The sequence below is a fragment of the Alligator mississippiensis genome, chromosome 4, assembly GCF_030867095.1.
Source record: "Alligator mississippiensis isolate rAllMis1 chromosome 4, rAllMis1, whole genome shotgun sequence".
Taxonomy (NCBI): domain Eukaryota; kingdom Metazoa; phylum Chordata; order Crocodylia; family Alligatoridae; genus Alligator; species Alligator mississippiensis.
This window is the reverse complement of record NC_081827.1, coordinates 219,232,067-219,254,233: the sequence shown is the minus strand read 5'-3', so window position 1 is coordinate 219,254,233 and position 22,167 is coordinate 219,232,067. Positions and strand designations below refer to the sequence as shown.

At 41.5% G+C, this 22,167-nt stretch overlaps 1 protein-coding gene across 1 annotated transcript in view; it reads right to left on the bottom strand.

Moving 5' to 3' along the window:
* Positions 1-22,167, bottom strand: part of KCNH7 (potassium voltage-gated channel subfamily H member 7) — a 384,959-nt gene that overhangs the window by 33,656 nt on the left and 329,136 nt on the right. Inside the window, exons 9-11 of the mRNA XM_059727333.1 lie at positions 15,456-15,708; positions 9,332-9,537; positions 2,375-2,465 (exon numbers count right to left, since the gene is read on the bottom strand). Coding sequence (XP_059583316.1) covers positions 2,375-2,465; positions 9,332-9,537; positions 15,456-15,708 — 550 coding nt within the window. The remainder of the gene's footprint in view (positions 1-2,374; positions 2,466-9,331; positions 9,538-15,455; positions 15,709-22,167) is intronic.

The following is a 22,167-nucleotide window of genomic DNA, read 5'->3' as shown; positions in this document are numbered from 1 at the left end:
GGAAATATGGCTCAGATTGACCAAGACAGTTTCACACCACTCTACGCTAGAGAGCACAGGCTGCATGTAGAACAAATTGCAACCAACCTCAACTGAATTAACCGTTCCACTTCTAGGAAAGGAAGTGGGTACCTACTATAGATAAATGATAAAGAGCCACACGGATATTGTTTAAATCCCTGATGAACCTATTGCAAGAAGAGTTACCATGGCAACACAGTCCAAGTCAGACTAGCATGAACTGAAGGATGACATAAACACAACCCCATCTTTAGCACTCCAAAAGGGAGAAAATCTCACACTACTGTATGGTCAAGTCAGAGAAAGGAAGAAATATAATTTTAGATAGTGCAATAGGTCAGCAGTTGAATGGAAAATTCTGGCAGGAAATCTAAGTTTCCATCAACAAATTCTCTTCTTTAAAATCTTGTTAATATATAGGCATCAAATGTTCAAATTCAAGAACCACAGTAGAAAGGATAAGGCTTTAAGGCTTCATGCCTTAAAAGGCAGAAGTTATTAAGAATTTACAATATCCAAACCACAACGAAGCATGCCAATTTTTAGACATCACATTTATGAAATGTAAACTATGACTACATTATCATTAGGAAAAAAAAATGCCCACATAGTAAACAGCTCATAAGCAGCATTAGGCAAGGATTTAGGACTGTGATTATTTTACTTTGCTTCTCCTGAAGTGTTACATGAATGTTGCTTAACAATTAATTATAATGTAACTAAATAATAACCTAATTTGCATGCAGCTGTGACAGCCTTGAAAACAGTAAGGTGCAGGGGTACTTCACAGCACACTGCAGGATGTAGCAGAGGCCACATAACGTAATGTGGAAGGCCTCCAACCCTATTTGAGCTCCGCTGAGCTCTGGCTGTCTGGAAAAATTGCATGTGGGACCAGGCTGGGGAAGAAATATGCTGGCAGGCACAAATGTACACAGCTCCACTGGTTATCCTTCCTCCTTTCTTCACTTTTCAAGCGAGGGTGTTTCCCACTTGGTTACCAAGATTGAGGAGTAGCTGACTGTTCTTCCCAAATGATATTGTTTCTTTTCAGTGACAAAACTGAGAAAAATGATGGATGTCAAAAGCAGTGTAAATAAATGTTAGCAATCAGAAGATGACTTGGTGCAAATCAACCCATAATTTAGTGGACAAGAGTGATAAAAACCCAGTTTGTGCCATCAGCCCAACACCTGAGCAGGCTATTTATAATTCTATAGCAGGCACAGATTGGAAGATCACTTCAATCTTGCCTAGGTGGCAGGGTATGTTTTCTTATAAGAAATGTGAAGGTTAGTCAGGCAAAGCACCTCTGTCAACAGATTCTTTGTTGAAGAGCAGATTGAATATTTCACGGGGACATTTTCCTGACAGATTTGTTGTCACTCTTGGCTTCATGCCTTAAAAATGCCTCTCTGACAGAATGGTAATGCCATTCTAACCAGCTGTACACTGGACTAGAGTTTTCCTTTCTCCACCACTACACATGCTACATAACTTTATAGTGGTCTTCATTTACCATAAGTAATTTCATGTCCTAATATTACTGGTATTCTTCATTTACGATTGGCCTTTAACAGTGGACTGTAAAAGGTAAAAGTGGGTATACAGCAAAAACAGTAGTCTGTCAAATGCACAAACGGGCAAAAAGCAAAATAAGGCAAAAAGAGGCTTATCAGTGTCAATTTTGTTTTCTTGATGATTACTGTTATCCTGGCAAAAGCCACTGCATTTATAGTCCTTGGTACCTGAGAGCTGTATGTGTGAGTGACACAAGATACTACTTAGCTAAATTCTGCTCTCCACTCTGTTTACTCCATGGCCTTCTATATCAAGAGCAAATGCCAGCTAAAGATCTGCCAGTAGAGTAATTTGTATACTGCCAGCTGAGTCACTAATTCCTCTTGGAGAGTGTATATGCTGACCACTAAAAAGAATATGTAGATATAGTGGGGATTTATTACCCTGCACAAAACACAATATTATTTGTCATTGGAAAATAAAATTAATGCTCTGAATATCTAGTAGATCATATTTTCCAAACTTTAAATATGGTGATTTCCACAAAATAATAACTAGATTACCATCTCTGATAATAGGATTGATGATGATCCTCAGCATCTGTAGTGGTGGGTGAGGAGTTGTACTAAAATGAACCTGATATTCTGTGGCTACATGTACTTGTTTTGAGAACCACCACCTACAACATCCTTGCTCCTGAGCAGCTGAATCTTCATTAGCTTACAAGTAATGGCTAACATGGAACATCTGTGTTATTAAATGAAAATAATACTTTTCAATATCACTGAATAATGTTCCAGGGCTGTCTAATATAAGAAATAAAGTTGATTACCTTTCTCTTCTTCACTTTGAAAGGACAATTTCCTTCTCCTAAGTCTGCAGTTATCTCCATCTGAATCATTAGTGGTTTTTACGAGATCAGCCTTGATTAATGAGACATGTAATGCAATGATATATTAGTGACATTTGAAAACAATACTCTATCAATAGGTGATTGACTGCTAATTGTGGTCCAATTTGAAGGAAGGCAAGATTACACACCTGAGTCTGAATCAAGTGAAAACATTACTGACACTGTTCAATATTAAAATTAAAATTACCATGTGGATTGAATAATCCAAGTGTCATCATGAGATGGTGAAATAATGATCTCCAGATAACATTTGTGCATGATAATGATCTTACTTATTATCATCTTCCTGAGCTTGTTTGGATGTATTTTAAGTAACAAAGCTTGGAGAAGTTAAATAAATACAAAAATAAAATAATCTCTTAGAGAGGATGTACATTATTATGGGCAGCAATGTGATAACTGAATATAATTAGCTAAGAAGTTTAATTACATGGTAACTATTACAAAGGTTAATTTTTACAACAATAAATATAAGGTTGATAAACCCCATACATTTTACTCTTTATGATTTTTATCCAGTCACTCCCTTTCTCCCTCTCTGATTCAGTCCACTGAGTTATTGTTATTTCCATAGCTGAAAATTGTGGTTTCCCTTTTTATCCATCTTGTCTACTCAAATTTGTGCTTTTTGTTGCAGAAATGCCTTCAGTACACTTAACTCTCCCTTTAATACTTTTTGTGCTAAGATTTTCAGCCGTAAAATTCTGCTACCTTAATTAAATGAAACATCTGCCCCCTGCCAGGAAAGCAAGTGTTCTCTGTGTATATACATATGAAACAGGAGTTTGAACTTGCTTCCCTTTCTCATCCTGGTGAGATTGGACAGGCCAGTTAGGTGCTTACTGGATGCATCTACATGAGATTCTTAACTGTGCAATAGCATAGTTTACTGTACAGTAAGCATGCATGTCAACACATGTGCATGCTTACCGCACAGTAAAAATGCTTAATCACCAAGATTCTATACTTGCGAATGCAGGTGGTAAGCTCCGCTCTGGGGGGAGAGCCCTCCCTGCCTCTGCCCCTGTCCCTGTCCCTGCCCCTGCCCCCGTCCCTGCCCCCAGCCCCTGCCTGGCCTGCCCACACTTCCCTGGCCCATGTTTCCCGACAGCATGCAGGGAGGCGAGAGGCAGTGCAAAATTTCATTGGGCTGCCCATGTCTCCACAGCTAGGTGATCACATGGGCCTCTCAGACACCAAGGAATACATTGACCCCAGTGGTGATGTCCTCCTCGGCTGTGGGGGGCAAGGAGGTATAGCAAAGCCACAGGTAGCCCTCCAGGAAGTGGCAGAGGTTGCAGGGCAGCCCGTGCTCCCCTTCCCCCATTGTGTACCATGGTGATCCACAGCAGCAGCATGTAGTGAGTCAGGCACCCCTCTGGTTCATGCAAACAGCTCCTTATGCACCACCCGGGGCATTCACAGCATAGGCATGTTCAGGGCACAGTGGCGGCATGGGGAGGGTGGGAACTGGCCCTGGGGTACCTCTCTAGAGAAGACCCCTGTAGGGAGATTGGGGGCATGGGCAGCTCTTTATCCAGTTATCTGGGAGCCCCACACCCCCTGAGCCCAGGTGCTGTGGGCTGGGCAGAAATGCAGCAGGGTGGTTGGCTTGCAGGAAAGAGGGTGGTGGGGGCAGCAGGGTCTGGAGCCATGGCAGCAGGTGCTGTCAGGAGCCTGGCCTGTCCCACCAGGCTCCTGGCAGGGAACAGGGTAGGGGAGGCAGACTGCCTGTGGCCAGCACCCAGTGGGCCACTGGTCCCCGGGGAGTGACCAAGAGTCAGGGGCTTAGTTGGCAGCCTCCTAGGCCCAGGCCTGCCCATTTGACTTACCGTGGTCCCTGGCCACCTGTGCATGCCCAACCCCTGATCTGAGGCTGGGCAGTGCACAGCCCCTGGTACAGAATATCTTTTCTCTGAAACATTGCAAACCTTCACAAACAACTTTTGTCTCATGGTTCTACAGGGCCTGCAGCTGCACACGGGCTAGAGGCTGCTCTTGGCAGCCAGGATGCAGCCTCAGGGTCGCTACCGCCCAGAGCCAGGGCCCTGCAGATGCACCGGCTATATCAAAGGAGGACCTTGGACAGGACCATCCTTCTCTACCATGTGGTCACAGCATTGGGGGAATGGCTGGCAGGTGCTCGGGCCTAGCAGGCAAAGGATGTGGGCCACCAAGACAGGTGGCAAGCAGAGGATGTTACCTGCTAGGACAGGTGGCAGGTGGAGGACATTGCTCACAAGGATGCATGGGACTGGAGTGAGGAGGCACAGGATTGGGTGAACCAGGAGTTCCAGGTGCAGCTCCTGGCCCTGAAGTGCGAATGGCTGGAGGCCCTGTGGGAGCAGAATACCATCCTGTCCCAGGCAGTGCAGGCCATGGATAATGATTGCTGGGTGCTGGACACCCAGCAGTCGTTCTGACCCTGGCAGTCACCTTCATGCTACCTGCTGTCTGGCTCCCGACCCTAGCCCTGCCTGCTCACTGGCAGCCACCCACCACCCAGCAGCAGGCCCTGGCCTGGACCTGGGAGGAGGGCTTGCACTGTCTCCAGCAGCCAGGGGCCCCTGCCCTGGACTCCACCCTGGGTCTGGTGCTACCCAGCTGCCTTGCCTGGGCCCAGCCCCACTGCCCAGCCCCAATGCTTGCTCCAGCTCCACATGGGCATGGAGTTGGAGCTGCCTACATCAAGACCGGGATTGCATGCTGGCCCTGCTGGGCCTAGACACCAGTTGCTGGAGGGGGAGCTGCCCATGGGAGCACCAGCTGCTGTCACCCCGGGTGAGCCCCCCAGAGGCCTGGGTGCTGGCCGCCTGTCCCTGGCCTCTGTCCCCTAAGGGTTACCATGCATGGCCCTCTACCCTGAGACAGCCCACAATGGACCTTGTTTATAGTTTTATTGTTGGTGGGTGGGGTGAGTGGTGGAGGGGTCTGTTTGTTGAGGAGGGAGGAGGGCTCTGGATGATGTGAGGGGAATAAAAACCTGTTCTTCTGAGACACATTTTCAGTGAGTGTGGTGTTGTGGGTGGGAGGGTCCGTGGGGAGTGGCATAAGTGGGCTAGAGCAGGGACTGCTGGATGAGGTGGTTTGCCAGCACCTCCTCCACCCAGTGCCTAGGCCTCCACTGGTGGGTGCGTGGCTGCCACCTCAGGTGGTGCTCCTGCTGGCAGACATTCTTCATGTGCCATGCCTCCTCTGCCAAGGCCTCATAGAAGAGCTCCCCCTGGGCCTTGAAGATGTTATGTAGCACACAGGCTGTGATGATGTCCCAGGAGAGGTTGTCCTCGGTGAACTTGAGGTGGGCAGAAAGGGTGTGCCAACATCCCTTAAGGCATCTGAAGGCACACTCCACCAGGGTGTGAGTCCAGCCCAGGCAGCTGTTAAAGTGGGCCTAGCAGGGGTCCAGGTGGCCAGAGTAGGGTTGCAGGATCCAGGGCAGGAGGGGGTAGGTGGAGTCCCCGATGAGCAGGGGTAGGACCACCATGGCACCCAGGTGCAGGTCCAGCACCACCTGACACAAAGTGCCCACTCTCCAGTAGGCCTGGCAGATTGGAGTTCCTGAAGATGTAGGTGTTGTGAGTACTGCCCGCCCAGCTGGCACTCACATGCATGAAGACCCTGTGGTAGTCCACAACGGCCTGGAGCACCACGGAGTGAAAGCCCCTCCATCTGTAGTATAGGCAGTTTCCATGGGGTGGACAGGTGATGGGGATGTGGGTCCCTTCCAGGGCCCTAGTGTACTAGGGAAATCCCAGAGCATGGGACCCCACCACCAGGGGGTTGTACACACGGACCATGATGTCCACCAGAATGTCCTGGAGGGTGCTGCACACCTCCAGGATGGCCTCCCTGGTCTTCCACATGCCAAACAGGTGGCTGATGTATCGCAGGCTGGCCGGTGTGGCCAGCTGGAGCAGGGCGAGGACCAGATGGGTGTCTACAGGGAGAGGTGGCAGCATGCTGGTATGCTGCCTCTCTAGGTGGAGCCGGAGCTGCTCCAGGAGGTCCCAGAAGGTGGCCTGGATTATGCAGAAGGTCTTTAACCACCGCTCATCATTCCAGGTGTGCTGGGCGACATGCTGCTACCAGTCCTGGCTGCCCCGGTGGAACCAGAGGTGGCAGGGTAAGGCCTAGCAGGGTGATGGCAGCCCTGGTGGTGGCATCCTGGAGCCCATCTTTGGTGTCCCTGCTGTGATCCAGCCAGGTGGATGGGTGGAAACAGTAGATGTGTGGTGGTGGTCCTGGGACAGCATGTGGTGGGCAGCCAGGTGCTCACTGTGCGTGAGGGAGCCGGGTGGGTCCAGACAGCCATGGGCCAGGTGGTGGTCAGTACGGCAGGCCAGAAGTAGCACAGGGCACTGGTCATTGCTGCCAGGGGCAGGAGTCAGAGCAGCCATGGCATGGGGAGGCAGAGGTAGCAAGGAGAGTGCTGCCACATGCTGTCCCTGCACTGGGAACGCTGTTCCTGGCCAGAGAAGTGGCTGGCCAGACAACAGTGAGTGGGGCTGGCTTTTGTAGAGGCCTGCTGGATGCTGGCAACTGCAGCTGGAGCCTGGAGCTCCCCCCCCAGTAGTGCCAGGGGCCCATTGCAGGCCTCTGGGAAGTGGGAGCAGATTGGCAGCAAATCTGCTTCTGCTTCTCTGCATGTGTAGATGCATGTAGATGCGTGCCTGACACCATTTACTCATGAGTAATTTACTTGCATGTAAATTGGTGCCACGTCAAATGCATGTGTAGACTCACCCACTATTGTCACTGGGATGAGGAGAAGGGAGTAACATTTATAAGTCTCTCTACCACATGTCAGAATTCTTAAATGTAAAATTTAGATTCATGTGGACTTCACAATGGTGGCCAATTGGTGAAATAATTGAAGGAAAATGCACTTTAGGTTAAATGACCGGGAACAGCTCAGGGACAGGCACTTGGGCACTAAACTATCAAACAAATAAAAAACTGTGACTGAATAGTGTTCCTAGTAGTATTTTAGTTACAAATGCGGTGATCATTTTGTTTTCATCTTACTCTGTGGGCTACAGTACCTAACAGAAGCCCAACAGGAGGTGCTGGTTAAAACCCTGAGTCTGCAGACTCATACACAGGCGATTCCCACAGCTTTATAGCATCTTATTGGTGCCTCTAATTGATTCTTCCCTAGTGACATCGATAAGAGGCAATAGCTTTTGGCAATGAAAAAGTTTCAAGGGACCCAAGGAAAAGCAGGGGACTGTATGTATGTATACTCATGTATGTTGATGCAGAAAGTGGATAGAGGTTTATTGTACCTCACTGTGATCCTCTAAAAAGAAAACAATTATAGAACATTATTAAGATGAAAGTATAAAAAAACAGTTGTTCAGAAACTCAAATCACATAGGACTAATTGTATTTTCAAGAAGCTCTCAAATTCAGCTTCATATTCTCTCTAGAGTATAGTGTATCTAACATTTAAATCACAGTGACTAACTTTCCAACAAACTGTAAAAGCATGGAACCTAAAAGATAATTTTGTAGTGAAAAAATAAATTAGTGTTCCTTTCCCCCTGCCTATTTTGGCAAAACAATCATTTATAGAAAAGATCAGCATTAAAAATAATGGAATTTGTTTTAACATGTTACTTTTCCTTTATTTCATTTGGAAAAAATATTAAACCCCTCCACGTCACTGATTACCAACGAACATCCTATTGTCTGCATAGAAACCCTGAGCAGGCTGTTTCTTCCTGTTTCTCAAAAGGGATTTAAGAGCAGAGTGCCATAGGGAGGTCTCCATTTATAAAAACTGTATTGTTTTTACTAAAATATAATGTAGAGACCAGAGTACTGACATATATATATATATATATATATATATATATATATATTTTTTTTTGTAGGGCAGTATTGTCCAGGGCAGTATAGTCCAGAGCTATATGAGCTTTAACAGTATTATGGATGGGTGGCAGAACCCCCCATGCTTACTGATCCTCTCAGCCTCCAGCCCATTCTTTATCAGTCAATGTATTCCCTTCTTCCCCTTTTTAAATCCAGACTGATAACATGCTGTTTTGGAGTAAGAGACAGTGTTAATGCTGCATTTCTAACTTTCCTGCTGACAACGCTATAGGGAAGGTGGGGAAGGCAGCTGAGAGAAGCCACTGGTTGGCAGGAGAGATACAGAGAGGCCAAAGCAGATGGAGGAGATAAAAATGGGTTGCCCTTCAGATGTCCCTTCTATACTTTATTAGTTAATGTGAATGTAGGAAATGTAGTTCAGAATGAGGTAAATGTGGAAGACAGTTTGCAAGCAATTTAGTATGCTGCATTATTAGTTACGGACTGAAGCAAAATAATCTGATACTTATTTTCTGATAAATATATTCAGAGTGGGAAGTTTCCCTTGCTATGATGTTGCTATTCACTTGTTTAGTTGTATCCTTGCTTACTGCAAAGACATACTTTTCAGAGGTAATTTTTCAAAACTTCCTGCTTGAAACTTCAATGCTATTTAAATATAGAACCAAATCCTACTAGATTAACAACATCCCCATGACAGCTGTTGAGTCTAACCTACTTCATTGGATCATTTAGGTCAGTATGGCTTTTTAATAGGATTTAATCTGAGGCCTTTTGATTTTAATTCTGTTAAAATTTGTTTTTCACTTGCCATGTTTCAGTTCTCTTAGTGTAGACTGATTCTGCTCTCATGCTGTTTTAATTCTATTAATCTGAACGGTGTTACTTCCAATTTACACTAGTGTGCAAAGAGAACAGGACTGTATATCTTTAAGGACTTCTCTCTCTCTCTCTCTCTCTCTCTCTCTCTCTCTTCCATCCCTCTAATTTTAACATGCACAATTTGTAGAAAATCAAAGAAAGAAAATGCCTTGTATGTACCTTTGGGCTTTCATCTCTCAAATTAAAAGTCAGTTCTAGATTAGTGAGAAAGAGATCAGAAAATTCAGGATACATGTCCAAAACCTCCAGTAGGTCTTCTCGTTGGATCTTATGCAGGTCACAGTAGGTTAAAGCTCTCACGTCTGCATTTGATTTCCCTGGTTTTGCATAAAGATGCACCATCTCTCCAAAAATATCATTTTTCCCTGAAGAAAGAAAATCAGATTGTGATTATTTTAACTATGGGAGAGACATTAGTATGAAAGGGTGTGTGTGTGGAAATACCACTTCAAGAAGCTGGTTTAGAATACTTGATTCTATATTAAGTGCTAAAGCCCTGATTACCATCTGGTATGTGGCATAGACTGATAAAAATCAGGAGTAATTCCATTCAAATCAGTGGAATTAGGTACATTTAAAAAAATAATTAAAAAAAATCCAGATTTCCCTCTTTTTTAGTATTTTTAAATCAGTCCTGAATTATTACTGTCATAAAAGAACTTATTCAATACTTTTACCAACCTCTGCTTGTAAAAGAATATAACAAGTCAATAAATAATTTTGATCACGCAAAAAATACCCAGAGATCCCAATCTGGATTAAAGCCATCTGGAATTGGGAGTTTAATAAATATGTATTAAAATGGAGTCCCTGCCCCAAAAGTCTTGCAATGGAAGCATAGTTGACTCAAATTTCAAAACTGGAATTTATTTTGAAAAGTAATACAAAAACATCACAAGACAGAAACACCTGAAACATGGTTGAGAACGCATATACCAGTCCTCTTGCCTTCCTTTTTATACTATTTATTTTTCTACCAAAATTGTCATCGGTGTTGCATCTGCCCACACTCTGGACTTGGTCTTTTATGACTTATTTAAGCAGAATAGCCACTGCATTCAGTGAAACCCATGGGATCAGACTCTCCAATTGAAATGTTTCCAGAAGTTTTATTATTACTCTTTAAATAATGTGTAAAGATTCTGTTCAACATTTTCAATTTGAGCACTTCATTTGAGACACTTTTCACCTGGTTTTCTTAAGTGCTCAGTAGCTATACCTCTAATTGGCTTCAAACAGAGTTGTAGGCTTTATACTTTCTGAAAATAAGACCCAAGGCATTGAAATTTATGTGAAATTGGGTTAAAAACAGTGGTCATTTATGGGATGGTGAAGGACTGCAAATTGCTTGTTTTATCTCTGTGGAGCAGACTGAAGTTACCCTAACATGAACTAGGTAGCACAGCCCAGAGTTAACCCTCATCTGAGGTGGTGTAACTTGAATAGGCCTGTTACTATGTAGACATGGTCGAATGCTAATAATAATAATACAGAAAATGTAAATATGTCTTATAACAATTTCTGTTTGGTATTTAGAAGAAGCAGGATAATGCATTTGTACTATATGAGGTTGAAGTACCTCCTAATCCATTAGTAACCACTCTTGGCTCCAGTTCTTAAAGAATATGGAAGACAACTGAGAATTGGAAAAGCTGATACAAGATGCTATTTAAAATGCAGGAGAGGAATAAAATCAATGGCATTCAACAAAGTTATGAGGAAAATATGTTTTGTCAAAAAAGCCTGATTTCATTCTCTCATGAGATTATACATTTTGTCAAGAAATTCCCTGCATTATACACTGCATCACTATTGGATTTTCCCATGGAGAGTCTACCATGTTGTAAGCTTAGCAAGATTCATTCTTCTCTGTCCTCTCTCTCTTTTGAGAGAGGGGCAATACCTTCCCATAATAAAATCAGAAGAGGCAGCACAGTTTTGAGATGAAAAGTTCTGCCAAGAAGAGTTGGGCTATGGAAACAAGAAGCAGGGATCATCTCTCTGTTCAAATCCCATCAGATCCATAGGGATTTCCCTGAGGATGTTACAACATATTCTTATGGTCTTTGATTCTAACATTCTTTGGGTCTGTAAGACAAGAGAATGATGCATCAGCTAAGAGTTTTAAATGTTTACATCAATGGTTCTCAACCTTTTTAGATGCAAAGCACCCCTCCATAACTTTTCCATATTTAGTGGCACCTCATTTCAAAACCTATTTTATTTATTTCAGTGCATAAAAATAATATCACTGAGATTCTTCTGTTGCAAAGAACTCGGAAAGACCACAACAGGTCAGGATGTTTGGATTCCTATTTGAAGTCTCTGGATTTATCTTTTGAATTAAGCATATGCGTTTGCACACTTACTAGTGCTATTATTGCATGGAACCCTGCAACACTCCTAACAGAATCTTGTGGGACACTGGGGTGCTGTGGCACCCTGAATCACTGGTTTATAGTTGGTGTTTTAGAGTTTCTGGTTTCTCTCTTTAGGTTCTTCCTTGCAATTCATATCCAGTTGGTCTGTTGCTTAAGCAATGTGCCCTGGGACACTTTCTCCTCTACAGTGATGCCTTTATCCACTTTAGAGCCAGGGGGTTGAAGTAGTGGGATTCAAGCCCACCATGCCTTACTACATCCTGGCTGAGGGACCTGTATAGCTATGGGGATTATCTAGGTAGGCCTTAATCACCATATTTTCTAGCATACAATACATGTCTTTTCCTCAAAAATCAGCTCCCCCACAAAATTGGTGTGCATGTATTAAATGAAGAAGCTTATTTTCTACCTGGAGTTGGAAGCACCCTGGTTTGATTCCTGCTGTACAATGAAGCTGTGGTATTACTGTGCAGGCAGCTGGCAGACTAAATTGATTTAACATAGGGGTGGGCAAAATGGTGGATCCGGTTGGCAGCTGGACTCAATTTCCCAGCAGCCCCTGCCTGCATGGCTGGGGCCAATCTCCTTGGGAACCCCAGCTGCAGCTGCACTGTGATAGCGTAAGGCTGGGGTTGCCATGGAGACTGGCCCCAGCTGCGCTGGCAGGGTGTGTGACAGGGCAGGGCAGAAGGCTGCTTTGGGCTCGCTTGGATCTTGTAGTATGGGAGCTTGGTCCAGGGCCAGAGCAGAGTTGTGATCTGCTGCCTGCGTGCTCTGGGCTTGGACATGCAGGCAGCAGATCATGGCTCTGCCCCAGCTCCTTGCAGTGGTGATAGCGTGGTCCCAAGCTGGGACAGAGCTACAGTGTGCTACATGGGGGGAGCTAGGGTCTGTATTCTGCTCTGCTGCTACAGCTGCCACCTCCTGCTGCTCTGGGTCTCTGGTAGCAGGGGTCCCCTCTGGTAGGACTGTGGGGGGCAGGCAGGGGGTTATCGCGGGGGGGCACCAGCAGGGCTGGGGTGGGACTATTGGAGGGGAAATGAGGGGCACAAGCAGGGCCAGGGGAGATGTGGGGGGAAGGGTGGGGCACCAGCAGGGACAGTGGCTGGGGGGGGGAGGAACCTTTCATTTTAATCATGGAGTTTGGGGGATTTATCAGAGAAGTTGCAATTTTTTGTTGGTGAATCTGTGATTTTTTTATCAGGGAAAACCAGGATCCCTGGTCATCATTCTGGGAAAATCATTATTTTTTCATTCTGCCTTTCAAAAACAAGGTGTGTATTATATTTGGGGGCATATGAGAAAATATGAGAAAATATGAGAAAATCCAGTAACCTTCAGTAATGTTTTCACTGTGGCCCCTCTCTACCTCTAACCATAAAGATCTTTGTCTAATGCCAATTACAGGGTTTTTTCTGTCTGTAGCATTCACCTCTGTTATTTCCAGGCTTCAATAACACCTTCTCCCGGAGAATACCTTTACTGTGAGTTGTCCAGACAGAATCCACACATTCTGGAAAGTCACTTTTCCCTGGACTTCACAGCCTGAACTCTCTCTCTGGCTCAGTCTTCACAGTCCCAAGATGAGTAGAATCAGAAATAAGAAGCCTCTTATGAGGATTTCTATCTGTACATAGAACTTGTTTTGGTTTTTGGCAAATCTTATCTTTGTTCTTATTTAATAGGGTTTTATTATAGGTGAAATAAATCTTATTCAGTTTTTTTTCTTTTTATCACTAGCTCCTAGAAGCAGACATTACACTTGAAGGCAATGTATGCAGCTGACTGGAAATTCCACAATGTAAACCTTGCATTTTACCAATCATCCATTCTTCCAAATGGATGGAGTTTTAAACAAAAGTAGGGTTTTGTTCTCTTCACAAAAGTGCTATGGACCTCTGGGAATACTCATGTCTCTGCAGTAGCAGGGTGTATTTTCATCTTCTTTTAGGATCCACTCTGCTATAGCAAATAGTGAAAGTCTTATGACTACTGTGGTATAGGATGAAACTTTCCCATGTAATGGTGGAATGGTTTCATTATAACTTTGATTCTAGGGATCCATTCATCAGCTAGTGTCCTGAGATTCACTGCCAGGTGTAAAATGAACATGCCTACAATACTCAGTCACATAGAATTACCTGCAGTAGGAATTTATGTTGAAGTTGGTGCGAAAAAAGGAGGAATACCCATTTATCCAGTTTGGCTCTGGCCTGCCTTCTCCCCACCTGTGTAACCATATTTCCTTTGAGACATTGTAATGACAATTATTTTTTATATGTGTTCATGTAAAGCTGATTGAGTATAGAAGGGTATTTCAGCTCAAAACAATGATAACAGCTTGCATTTATATGGAACTTTTCTTTCAGGAAACAATGACATTACATTTGTAAGAATCTTCACCTACCACTACAGTACAATCACATCTGAGTGGGGCCAGGGTAAATCTCTAGCAGCACATAGTGACAAGGAATATGACAAATATTTAATCCAACTAAAATTATAGAGGAGATTCTAATTAAGAAAACTGAAATTCCAAAAAATGAAACTTGGATCAGACACAGAGACAAACCTCTAGTCCTGAAATCACAGTGCGGTACATTTGATGAGCCCAAATACCAGAACATTAGATGTTTCTTCCAAGAGAAATCTCATCTCTCTGTTATAGGACTGATTTAGTAATAGCCCTTATGAAAGGGTAGGGGTAACCCTTACGAAAGGAGTGCTACTAATGGAGTCACTGAAATGATCTTTGCAAGGCTTCTATATAAATGCTAACCAGACACAGTACCACTTGGGCAAGATCTAAACCAAAGGTGGCAATGCTGCTGAAACTTTTTTGCATTCTAACAAACCCATCACGAAGAACAATAGAAGTGGATAGGCAGCCACACACTACTGTTTGATAGTTTTAAACCAATGACATAAATAGTAACTAGTTATCCATATTTTGTTTCAATTCCTTCCTGGATGCAAGCCTCTAAAGTGCAGGGTAACAGAAACGTGTTCCTCTGGATCATTCTACAGCCACTCCATATTCTAAGAGTGCAGAAGCCTACCTTTGTAATATTCAGAATCATGCTTTACACTTTTTATCACATTATACTCAATTTAAGATGCGCCCAGTTTAAGAAACAATTAGTAATTTTTCTAGTGCAAATAATTTTGCTCTGAATAAAATGAAACAACTTATAACTAACAGCACCATCCTAGTACTAGTTTAGAATTCATTATTAGGCTGGATGAGAGCTCCAGCTTGGGTGTTGCATAGTTTTTTACTACTGGTTAGCTAAGTTATGTAGAAAGAAATGTATTCATGGCAAAACCAGCAGCAGTATTTGTGCCAATGAGAGGAAGGGACAAGTTTTTCTGGATATTAAGAACACAAATTCTGAACCTCATTTCCTGTTTCCAGAGGCCAACACAAGCAGCCCGGTTATACATCAAAGATTAAAGGAAAGGAAGTTTTGTTCACTAGCTACTGTAAGACTGATGTACCAAGAATGAAGTAGTTTCTGCTTCATATTCATCTCACTCTGCAGCTCTTCCATAGGTGGGAACAATGATGGTGGACTCACCCATCTCTACCCTCTCTCTGGCTCTGTGGTGCACAGGGAGTCTCTGTTCCCTGAACAGGCTCCCCAGAGCCTGTCCCTTTTAACTACGCAGCCACATTCCTTCTAGCGCACACAGGGTTATTGGGTGGGACATTAAGTAAATGTTCATCTTAAATTATTCAGCAGCAGCAGGACTTTAAAGTGACTGAATCTTTCACAGGCTTTGTGAACAAAGAACAGCAACAGCTATTTCTTGTCAGCCTGCTGTTAACTTTAACTTGTATTGTAATGTGCCCTAGCAAAAAAAAAGTAACATCATTTTGTTCTCATTTCTAAACTACTTACCAAGAATGGCTACAACAATGTCACTCTTGAGGATTTCAATGGATCCTCTTGAGATAAAGTAAAGAGCAGTGAGAACATCACCACCGTGGACTAAAGTGTCTCCAGGAGGAGCATGTGTTGTCTTAAACTTCATAGCCAAAGCTCGGAGACAACCTTTACTGGCCCCCTGGAAAGCTTTGCAGTTCTGAAGCAAATTTTGGTTGAGGTGTAGGCAAATGTCAGCTTGTAAGCATTCTGGAAACCCCTTTAGGACCTGGAGAGAAAAAAATTAAGAGTGTCATATTAGTACTTTGAAAGTTGTTTTGCAACATTTGCAATATTTAATTAATTCCCAATAGGAATGTATTGATATAAAAATAGTGGTGGGTCACAAGGCCATCGTGAATATTCTGTTTAACAAACATATAGTTTAATCGAAATATTGGATCAAAGAGCTACTCTCTAAATTGACAGAGTTCATTCAAATTAAAGCTAATGAGGCTTAGGGGCCAAAAAGATTTTTTTGTTTTATTTCTTACATTATAAGAAATACTATCAGAGAATGAATGAAAATACTGAAACAGTATAACAAAAAGACAGAACTAGAGAAGGAAGAAAAACAGAAAGAGAATCAGTCTTTACTGAATCTCACCTATCTATTTAGATAGCTATTAGCTAGTTATATATAGCTGATAATTGATTATAAAAATATTGCTTTTGTATATCAAGTGCTGTTACTGAAATATGGAATATGTAGTTTAAAATATATAACTTTTAGGTGGTTTTCAGCTGTGGGCCGATTCTGATACTGAGTAAATTTGATATAGAAAAGTATGTCCCAGTTCAGCCTATGCCATTTAAACCAATGGAGTCCTGTAGATTTACATGAGGAGAGGACTTGACATGCACTATAGAGCCAAATGCTAAGCTCCTTCTCAGCTGTTACTTAGGTGAATGAGAGTTTGCTTGAACCAGAGTCTCAGGATTTCCTACAAAGACACTATTCATTTTCTTTAAGGAAAAAAAAGGATGCTGATTTTAAGTTGGTCATTATGGGTGAGCTTTTTAACATGTTGAGCATTAGCCAGCCTCATTTTTCTCTGGAGACAGTTGAAGTTTTACCATTGACTTCAAAGGGAGCATTGCCCACCCCAAGAATATATTCCTTGTAGTCAGGAATTGGATTTTCAAGTAAGTTCCTATGCAATGCCCACTCCTCAGTTCAGATATTGCTTGTTTTCTACTCATGAAATTAATAGGCCAAATTCTGCCCTTTAATAATGTAAGATGTTACCTATATATATTCCTGAGAACAAAATATAACCTAATGGGATTAATAACAATCTGGATGAGATTTGTCTTCTTGCTATTAGTGCAGTCTATTGATCCACTACTTTTTTTACAGCACAAACACATGCACACATACACACAATTTTTACATTAGCAAATATATATAAACATATTTCTGTATAGAATATAATGTATCTTCAGCATATAGCACCAGCTTTCATTTCTTGCTGTGCATTTTTTTTACTCTGCACAATAAAAGTCTGTGCAGTCATTCTTACTGCAGAAAGATTTTGAACTGATATCCCTTGCCTTCTTAAGATAGAAGAGGATGAGGACATTTCTGACTTGAGGATTTTTGCTCACTAAGCCAAGCTATGACTTACAAATGGAATATTAGTAGTTTTTAATTGCTTTTGGAATGCTTTTGTGACTAACAGAAATCAATGCAGCTCATACTGTGAAATAACAGAGAACACAATGTTATAACACACTTATACCAAAAGTTTAACAATTTATGGCTGTAGGGTGCTATCACATTCATATATACACGTTCAAAGAAGCCAGCGTTCAACAAGAAGCAAAGGAAAACATGAAAAATGAAAGCTCCTATTTTAACTGTTATCATTGTCTAACAACATTGACCAGATGCTGTTTAAAGCACAATTACTCTGTTTATTTAATATGATTATAGCCAATTAATAAGTTGCTATCAATTTACAATTTATCCTTTGTTGAATGATATAGCAACACTGACTGCTAAACATATCAGATCTACAGCAGGATGGATAAAAAATTGCACATGCTTGTTTTTAAATTAGCTTGGTCCCTATTCAAGCAATTATAGAAAAAGAGTTATTATTTTGAGGTGTTTAATTTTTAATATGTTATTTCCTCTTTGGTTTCTCTCTTTTAATGTAATTTAGAAAAGCCTGAATTTGCATATAGCATTAATAACACACCATATTTTTAATGGATATGTTGGCACATTTTCATTGCTTTTGAATTGTTAGACCTCTCCCCCCACCCCAGCATAGTGTTAACAGCAACCAAATTCATTTCTGACTTCACTTTTGTTTTAGTTACCAAAGAATTGTAAAGCATTTTACCATTAAGCAAAAGCTATGCAGACCATGTTTGTTGGCTTAGTTTATATTTCTGAAGATACTTTTCAGGTTATTTGGAAAACAAATCTAAAAGTCATTATTTTATTCTGAATATAAAAATTTTATGAATAATTTCATATGAATTATTTGTTATTTATCCATTAATGGCACCCAAAACGTGCTAGGTTCTATACAAACATATATGAGTAAGCAGCCCTTGCTCCAGAGAGCTTACACTCTAAAATATGATAAATACTGTACATCAGCAGGTAAAGGCATTTAACGTTCTAGTTTTCAAGTGCCTAAAGAGGAATGGCATGGCACACATGTATTCCATTGAATTCCAGTGGGTACTTGGTGTTTAATTCCAAGAAGCCAGTTCTGAAATTCCTTGAAATATTTATTTTTTATTTAAAAAGCAACAAATTATTAAAATTTATTAGACTACTGTATAGATGGTACTACAAAAATAAAGCAGAATTACCCCATCACTTACGGTGTACACGGCTAGGTTTTACATATTGCCATAATATCACCAAATATTTTTCATTTTGATATTGATATATACACTGGTATGAGATTAGAATCAGATCCTTATATTTATATATATATATATATATATATATATATATATATATAGGATCTGATTCTAATCTCATACCAGTGTAAATAATGGGAATGTTTATAAAAATTAATAGAATGACACTTTTAAAATAGATGTGCATTAAAATTGGGCCTAAGCAGCCTTAAAACCGTAAATAGTCTTGGCAACCCAAAATTATGATTCAGGCCTCTCAAAATGATGATCACACAGAAGTGAGGCTAAAAGGGACATCAGGAGAACATCTAGTCCAACCCCCTGCTCAAAACAGGATCATCTCTATCTAAACCATACTCTACAAGTACTGGTTTAAGCCAGTGGTTCTCAACCTTTTATAGAAGCAAGGCACCTCTCATTAGACTCAAGGCCCCCCTCAGAAGATGCCAGCTCTTAGTTTTCATTTTTGACTACGGAAAAAGAATAGAGTAGTTTTTCTGTTCCAAAGAACTCAGAAAGAGCACACCCGATCAGAATTTTTTTAAGACTATGAAATCTCTGGGTTTATCTTGTGAATCATATCTGCATACCTAATATTAGGTGTAATTCTGAGACACTCTTAAAGGATCTCAGAGCACTGGTCTACCCTGTTAAAATGACATGAAATACCTGTGCTACTGGCTTAAATACCATGACATTGAAAAAAAATGTGTATGGAATCATGTTTTGCTTTAACATTTTGGATCTTTAAGCGCACTCATCTCACATTTTCAAGTTTTAATCTTTCATAAAGAAAGCTGAAAACTCACTTCCTAAAGAAATGTAAAGCTCTGATTCTCTCAATTATTTAAATATGTTTAGAATCTAGGGCTCTAGAAAAACACTATGCTGTAAAATCAAGCTTTAATAATACTGAGTACAGCATACATAGGAACTGCTCTCAGAACAAAAGCATTCTAGGTGATGGACCCAAAATCATTACAATCTGTTGAAAGAAGATTTCTAAATGTTTGTAAATTATATTTCTACCTTTACACTCAGACACTTAGTAAGCACTTCCTTGTGGGTTATGGGTAGCAAAAACTCATATTTTTACGTTTTGGGGCAATCAAAAGTCTGTGGCTTCCTCATGATATTTAAGTATAATTCAGGAGACTCCTCACAATGTTATCATATTTTTTCAAATGCCAGCATTAACTCTTCCTTGGTATGCATGGAACACAAATTCTTTCTTCTTTCTTGCTGTGTCTGGTATGAAACTCATTGTGCAGCAAATACTATCTGACTGATGCTTAGAAAAGAAAGTGACATTCATAGATAGGGAAGACTTAGTATAGCATACTTTGTGTTATGATCAGGAGGAAGATAGAACGGTTAGTAGGGGTATCATTAAATTTGGGTAGAATACTTCTTCTTTGGAAGTGGAGAGGGAATCCAGTTGCATTGTATTAAAAAATCTTCCAGGAGCTCCACTTAGATGCCACCTTCATATGTATCTTCATGGACAAGGATATGCCACAACAGAATCAGAAATATTGTTGAGATTTGACCTCAGACAACCAGTATACTTTAATACTGAACTGTAGATGTAACTGATTTCTAGGTAAAGCATATTTCATTCAGTTATTTCATTTTACCCTCATTCAGTAACAATCTACAGGATGACCTCTGTTAGCTTTGGATTTTGTTTCCTGAACAGTTTTTGACTCACAAAACAATACTTAGGAAATATTCCAACAAATTGGCTACATTAAATACTCAATATTTATTATGTCCTATTTTTTTTTCTTGTTTTGGGTGGTGGACTGGACACATGATGGAAACCCCAGAAATACATTAGAATGTTAAGATAAGCTTCTTTCTAGTCTTCTTGGCCATTTCATAGTAAGTCCTCTGCATGAAGAAATATATGCATGTATTAGCCTTGACATTTTTCGCACCAGGACAATAGGCATTTACTTACATGTTTTAACTTACGCAGTTTCAAACCTGCAGAGTTATTCTTTAACTTTTATTTTTAGGCTTATTGTGGTTAGCAAGGAGCAAAAGGCCTGCCCGAAAAATGGAGTACAAGATCAATAGCTGCAAGCTGTGCTTGCTTGGTCTTGGCTCTACTGGCTTCACATTATCAAGAATCACACTGTATACTTCAGATGACAAGTTCATATTACAATACCCACTTTGCTTGTTGTTTGTTCACTGGGCTAAGTGCAGTGTATAATTTGTTTTGTAGTCAGCTTCACTACATTTGCACTCTTACAAATTTCAGTTTCTTTCACTGTTGTGAACATACTTGGCTTCCTGAAAGATGTAGTGTGATGTTTTGGACTTCAAGTGACTCTACACCATCTCAGGGTCTATGCATGGCAGTCTGGCACCTTGCTGCCGCCTCTCTACAGTCCCAGTGAGAGCCTTGTCTTGCCCGTCGCTTAGGAACACTGAGGCAAAGAACTCGTTGAGGAGTTCAGCCTTGTCCCCCCTGTCCGTCACCAATTGCTTCTGCCCATTTAGTAGCGGTCCTATTCCACCCTGGGCCTTCCTTTTACTCCCTATATATCTAAAAAACAATTTTTTGTTATCCTTAACTTGGGATGCCATCCTCAGCTCCACGGTAGCTTTGGCCTGTCTAACTGCCTCCCTACAAGCACGAGCAGAGGAGGTATACTCCTCTTTAGTAATCTCTCCCCGTTTCCACTTTTTATATGCCCCCCTTTTTGCCCATAGGCTGCTCTGGATTTCTCTGGTCAGCCAAGGAAGCCTCTTGGCCCCTTTCCCCCTTTTTCCCCACATCGGGATCATCTCCCTCTGTGCCTGAAGGATCATTTACTTAAGGCACAGCCACCCTTCCTGGGCTCCCATCTTTTCAAAACTCTTACTCTTGCTTTCCCTTGCTTCAATTTAAGACCATTACTCTGGAGTCTACAGAGAATAATTTGTTACCATCCACTTTATAATCACCATTCTGGTATTTGTCAATCAGCTTGTAAGAGTTTTGAATCAGATGTCAATCAGCTTCCCATTTGTAATGCCGTACAAATTCTGAGCAAATATATATCCTTACCCTTTGGTGTGCCACATGACAGGGAAAATAAGTGGCACAACAAAAGGTAGCAATAGACTCTGCCACTTCATCGTGGCAAGCATTTATTACCTTGTGTGTTTTCCCCACTCAGCCAGCCCTACGGCATATCATGGCACAGCTGATCTGCTCAGTTTGGTGACTTCTATTTCTAGCCAGAGAGTCATAGAAAAGTAGAGCTGGTAGTGATCTCAGGAGGTCATTTATACTAGCTCCCTGCTCAAGCCAGGATCATCCATGTCTAAACCATCCTAGACAAGGGTTTATCTAACCGACTCTTAAAGACTTCCAAGGGTGGCAATTCCACAACATTTCTAGGATATCTTTTCCAATGCTTAACTACTCTTTTACTGAAACAGTTTTTCCGGATATCCATTCTAAATTTCCCTTGCTTCAATTTAAGACCATTACTCCGGGGTCTACAGAGAATAATTTGTTACCATACTCTTTATAATCACCATTCTGGTATTTGAACACTATCAAATCTCATCTCAAATTTGTCTTCTGCAGGCCAAATAATCCGAGTTCCTCCAATCTTTTCTTGTAAATCGTGGTCTACACCTCTAAACATTTTTGTTGCTCTTTACTGGACTCTTAATTTTGTTCAATGTTCATATCTTTCTTGAAGGGCAGTGCTCAAAAGTGGACACAGTATTTTAGAGGCATAATTGGCCAGTACTACACCCTGGTTGTAGTACTCTGCTACCCTTGCAACTTAGACCT